General features: G+C 44.2%; 1 protein-coding gene across 1 annotated transcript in view; it reads right to left on the bottom strand.

Moving 5' to 3' along the window:
* Nucleotides 1–559: 559 nt before the first annotated feature.
* The window catches only part of sirt5 (sirtuin 5), a 54,644-nt gene continuing 49,203 nt past the window's right edge, over nucleotides 560–6,000 (bottom strand). The window contains exons 8-9 of the mRNA XM_084337899.1: nucleotides 4,659–4,774; nucleotides 560–665 (exon numbers count right to left, since the gene is read on the bottom strand). Coding sequence (XP_084194025.1) covers nucleotides 593–665; nucleotides 4,659–4,774 — 189 coding nt within the window. The 3' untranslated portion in view covers nucleotides 560–592. The remainder of the gene's footprint in view (nucleotides 666–4,658; nucleotides 4,775–6,000) is intronic.

Raw genomic sequence — 6,000 nt, 5'->3', positions numbered from 1 at the left:
GGCAAGGAGGGCAGTCATAGCGGTTGTCTCTCTCTGTCTCTCCCCTCCCCTCCTCTCTCTCTCTCAATTTTAATTCAATTCAATTCAAATGGGATTTATTGACATGGGAAACATACGTTTACATTGCCAAAGCCAAACAAAACAAAACAATCAAATCAGTACAGTACAGAAGGATTTTTGTGTGTGATTGACAGTCTTTATGGTGGTTGTATTCCGTTGGATGTCCTTTTCTTGTCACAGCAGCTCACAAATCTTGCTGCTGTGTTTGCACATTGTTGTATGTCACCCAGTAGGAATGGGAGTTTTGCGTTATTTGCCATGTTTTCAAAGTCTCTTTGGATGTTTGCAATTTGGGGGAAGTATATGTCTCTGATGTCTTGGTATAGTAGGCAGGTTGTTAACAAGTGTAGCTCGGTTTCCACCTCTTCTTGTGTGCAGTGGGTGCACAGTCTCTCTCTCTCTATCTCTCCCCCCCCCTCTCTCCCCCCCCCCTCTCTCTCTCTCCCCCTCCCCTCTCTCCCCCCCCCCCCCTCTCTCCCCCCCCCTCTCTCTCTCTCTCCCCCCTCTCTCTCTCTCTCCCTCTCCCTCTCCCTCAGTTGGCCTCGGCCTCGTGGCGTTCCAGAGCCGGTGGCAGGGTCGTTCCACAAGGACCATGGAAGTGGAACCTGAAAATACACACAAACACAAATAAGGACAGAAGCGGAGGTCAGTGAGGCCTTCAGGGTGTAAACGTGAGGCAATGAACTGCACCAACTGGGCCCTATTCCCCGTACCTGCCTAACTGAGTTAGCCGGATAATGTTCAGCATAGCTTGACTTAAGCCAGACATTTCCGTTCCCCGACGTCAGATTTTCTAAGTCGCTATGGCAACAGATCGAAAAGTTTGAACCTGCTCCAGAGCAGGTTTAGTTGAGTTAGCTGGATATAAGCTGGCCACTCCCTCGGAACAAAATAGCAGCTCCCTTCCTCAGAGATTGATTGATTGATTGGAAACTTTATTAACAGATGCAGAATGGGGTACAATACAGTACGGCTCAATAAACACAATTGTTAAGGGGATGCAGACCCAGAGAAAGACTTTCGTCTTGTTTACATCAGGGTCCCCCATTTTCAATTCATAATGACATTTATGACATACAGATATACAGATATATCATGACATTTATGACATACATGACATACAGATATACAGTACTGTTACATTTGTGACATACAAGATATGCAAATATACAGTACTGTTAAACAGAGATCCTAACAGAAAATATATATACGAGGGGGAGGAAACTGTACATTGGGAGGGGGTGTTTGGACATTTACGGGGGCCAGTTTCGAATTGCAGCCTCCCGTAGGTGCTCTTTGATCCCATTATACCATTCTGAATAATGTTTTCGCAAGATGATTTCCAGAATGTATGTAATGTAAAAACAATTAAAATACATTAAACTGGTAAAATAAATGCTTTTGAAATGTAAAATAATAGACCTAAAATTCTGATAATAAATCATATTCAGCCTATGGATTTCCTATACTGCACGACACCTGTTTGAGCTGCGGGATGAGGCGCGCTTGTTTCTGATGGAGAATGCGTCCCAGTTCGCTGCCCATCAATTGAGGGGGAATACACGGCACAGCTATACAGCCTACCTATTCGGAAAAAAAACATCTGCACTGACTTATATAAAAAATAAGTACAGATCACGTCTGAATGAATGTGGAGGATGATCTCCGAGTCGCTGTCTCCAAAATTAAACCCAGACTATGCCCATCCATCTCATTAGGTGAGTTGAACATTATAGCCTTCTAAATGAAACACGCTATATGTATTCATTTTATGGTTGTTTGATTATTGTGTTATTTTGTGTAGTTATTGTGCGTGTTAAAAGCCTCCATTGCATATGTGTGCGTGTGAACGTTTGCATGTTTCAACCACCTCTATATAATAGTGGGGGTCACGGCTCTCTGACACCGTTATTTCGGGGGTCGCGGCCTGAAAACTTTAGGAACGATGTATTTATTATATTACATGATACCTAAGCGCATACAGTACAGATAAGTATCTATTAATTCGTATCAATTAGATATACTCTTTATCTTTGGGCTTGTTTTTGTATACTTATTCTGAAAGAGTTGAAATAATTATTTTCGCTAGCAAGACCTCATTCGATTATTCATTCCATTAAGCCTATTGCCAGCAGTCACTTTTAAATAAATATAATCTGATTGATTGGGGTAATGAGGGACTTAAAATGTGCCTATAGATTATGCATTTACCTTGTCGGCGAGGCTATTGAGCCGTACTGTATTGTACCCGTTCTGCAATCTTGTTAATAAAGTTTTAAATCAATCAATCAATCAATGCCGTTAGAAAATCAGTATTTCTGCGATCGACACCTGCTGTCTTTTCAACTGAAGCGGCCGCGCGCACTTATCCTGAGTATCAAGTCTGGTTCGAATGAACAAGACTGAATCAGCGTTCGAGGAACAGGGAAATCCCGGATTCAAACATCAGGTTAATTGAATCTGGATAATGGGACTTTTGATCGACTTAGTTGAACCAGGTACCATAGGGCCCTGAACCAACCGGTGTGTGCGTGTGCGTGTGTGTGTGTGTGTGTGTGTGCGTGGGTGTGTGTGTGTGTGTGCGCGGGTGTGTGTGTGTGTGAGTTTAGGGCCAAACGCCAATAAGTTAAATGATGTCATGTGTCTGATAGGGAGCAACATCTCCGTACTTGCTCTCGTCTTCCGACAGTGAGACGCATGTCCTCGTGGGATTATTAGACATTAGTTTGGCAAATGACTAATCAGAAGACACAGCCAGCTCTGGAATACTATTATGTTTATGATTGGCGTCCAGCAGAGGCCTTTTACATCCAATGTCTCCCTGCTGTAGAATATGTTTCATATCCTGGGGACCACACCACATTATAGTCCAATTATAGTAATAAGTAATACAAAATTAATAAATGAAAAACATAGGGGTCACTGTCGAGTATTGTTTTTTCCTTTTATGTCTGATTATTCATGATTTACTCCCTTTTATGTCTGATTAATCATGATTTACTCCCTTTTATGTCTGATTATTCATGATTTACTCCCTTTCATGTATGATTATTCATGATTTACGTTTTTGGATTTTATTTGATCCTTTATTTACCAGGGTAGGATCAGGGTAGCCGCCTAGTACAACCAGTCTTGACACTGTTGGCCACTGAGTAACTCCACTGGAGCAGTCGGGGGGTTGAGTGCCTTGCTCAAGGGCACTTCAGCGTTTGGTATTGAGGGAAACGGGAGAGTTATTCATTCACTTCCCTGCCCCGATTTTCTTCCTGCCGGTCCGGGGGAATCGAACCGCCGACCTTGCGGTCACCGCTTCTCTAACGTTTAGGCCACCGCCGCCCCGTGAACACAAGGTTTCAGGTTGTTGTGCACTGTCACGTACTCACGTTGTATAAGAGATCGCTGCCAGGGGTGTAAATAGTACCCAGAAATGACACTTAAGTGAAAGTATGGGTACCGTCTCAAAATCATACTCAAGTAAAAGTCAGAGTATCTGGCTAAAAACACACTTTAAGTTTAAAAAGGTGTCTACTTTTAAATGTACTTAAGTACTAAATATCAAAGATCCCCGCTTTCTAGTCTTGCACAAGGACCAATCAACATGGGTAGGGGCGGGTTAATTTTCCATTGATGGGGATTTGATTGGCTGTTTTTAAATAAAGTGCGGCCGCAGGATTAATAATGTTAATGTTAGTTCGGCCAGAGAAACAAATATACTAATTAAAATGGTTGGACCTGCGAGATTTGTACTTTGTAGGTCTGCATTTTAAATGTAAGGAGTAAAAAGTATGTATTTTTTCTCTGAAATGTAATTGAGTAAAAGTACAAGTATACAAACTTTTTTTTTTTTATCGACTTTTTCTCCCATTTTCTATATATTTTCTCCCATCCCAATTTCGTATCATCCAATTCAACCCTCCCCTGTCACGAACGCTGTTTCCTGCCTCCCACAAGCCGGCTGCAATGTGGACTAAGTCATACATAGCACGAGTCCCCTCCGGTACTTGAGGTAACAGCAGTCGCATCTTTTCACCTGCGCAGCTCGATCTCTCAGTGGCGAGGAGTAACGCGTGGGAGGCTCACGCTGCCCCCGACACTTCCTGATTCTACTGCGCAGGCGCACCAACCGACCTGTAGGAGTCGCTGTCCACAACGCCCGATCCCCACCCATCAGTTTCCCACCCCCTAATACGGCCAATGTGTATTAGTATGAACGACCAGCTAAACTGAAAGCAATGTGGAGCGCTGGGCTCGAACAGGCGAGCCCAGCGTCTCCGCATTCGTGGCGAGCGCCTTGCCCACTACGCCACGTAGCCGCCCTTACAAGTATACAAACCTAATAATACTTGAGTAAAGTACAAATCCACAAAAACACTTAAGTATTGTAACGAAGTACATATATACGTATATATAATTTTTTTTTATTCAAATGTTGATTTAGAATTCGAATGCCAACGTAATGAACAAAGGTCTGAACGTTCGAACGTTTGGGCTCAGCCCTAGTGTGTGTGCGTGTGTGTGTGTGTGTGTGTGTGTGTGTGTGTGTGTGTGTGTGTGTGTGTGTGTGTGTGTGTGTGTGTGTGTGTGTGTGTGAGACTCACTTAAATCCCATGGTAGCTGGCGTATCCTCCATGTTGAACTCGGCCACAGGGATTCCTCTCGCCGCCACCTGGGGGGCGAACAAGGCTGCTGGATACACGATGGAGGACGTGCCGACCTGCAACACAGGACAGAGTGGCTGTTCATTCAACCTGCAGCACAGGACAGAGTGGCTGTTCATTCAACCTGCAACACAGGACATAGTGGCTGTTCATTCAACCTGCAGCACAGGACAGAGTGGCTGTTCATTCAACCTGCAGCACGGGACAGAGTGGCTGTTCATTCAACCTGCAGCACAGGACAGAGTGGCTGTTCATTCAACCTGCAGCACAGGACAGAGTGGCTGTTCATTCAACCTGCAGCACAGGACAGAGTGGCTGTTCATTCAACCTGCAGCACAGGACAGAGTGGCTGTTCATTCAACCTGCAGCACAGGACAGAGTGGCTGTTCATTCAACCTGCAGCACAGGACAGAGTGGCTGTTCATTCAACCTGCAGCACGGGACAGGGTGGCTGTTCATTCAACCTGCAACACAGGACATAGTGGCTGTTCATTCAACCTGCAGCACAGGACAGAGTGGCTGTTCATTCAACCTGCAGCACGGGACAGAGTGGCTGTTCATTCAACCTGCAGCACAGGACAGAGTGGCTGTTCATTCAACCTGCAGCACAGGACAGAGTGGCTGTTCATTCAACCTGCAGCACAGGACAGAGTGGCTGTTCATTCAACCTGCAGCACAGGACAGAGTGGCTGTTCATTCAACCTGCAGCACAGGACAGAGTGGCTGTTCATTCAACCTGCAGCACAGGACAGAGTGGCTGTTCATTCAACCTGCAGCACAGGACAGAGTGGCTGTTCATTCAACCTGCAGCACGGGACAGGGTGGCTGTTCATTCAACCTGCAGCACAGGACAGAGTGGCTGTTCATTCAACCTGCAGCACGGGAAAGAGTGGCTGTTCATTCAACCTACAGGACAGAGTGGCTGTTCATTCAACCTGCAGCACAGGACAGAGTGGCTGTTCATTCTACAAAATGAGTCTACAAGAAGTGCATCGATTCTCAAGGATGACACAACATTTTGAAATGATCAGTGATTATTTCCTAAATAATAATAATAATAATAATAATAATAATAATAATAACTTTATTTGTATAGCACTTTTCATACAGAGGTTGCAGTTCAAAGTGCTTCATAACAGTAAAAATACAGGCATGGGTGAGCATAGCAGGGTATGGTAAATCACAGTGTTTCACATTAGGATCTAGCATCCTAATAGGCTCTCTATTCAGTAATACAAATAATAAAGTAGTTTAAAAAGATTAAGTTTAAAAATAGTCTAAA

This window comes from Notolepis coatsorum, assembly GCF_963971535.1.
Source record: "Notolepis coatsorum genome assembly, chromosome: 2".
NCBI classification, from domain to species: domain Eukaryota; kingdom Metazoa; phylum Chordata; class Actinopteri; order Aulopiformes; family Paralepididae; genus Notolepis; species Notolepis coatsorum.
This window is presented reverse-complemented; position numbering and strand designations above follow the sequence as displayed.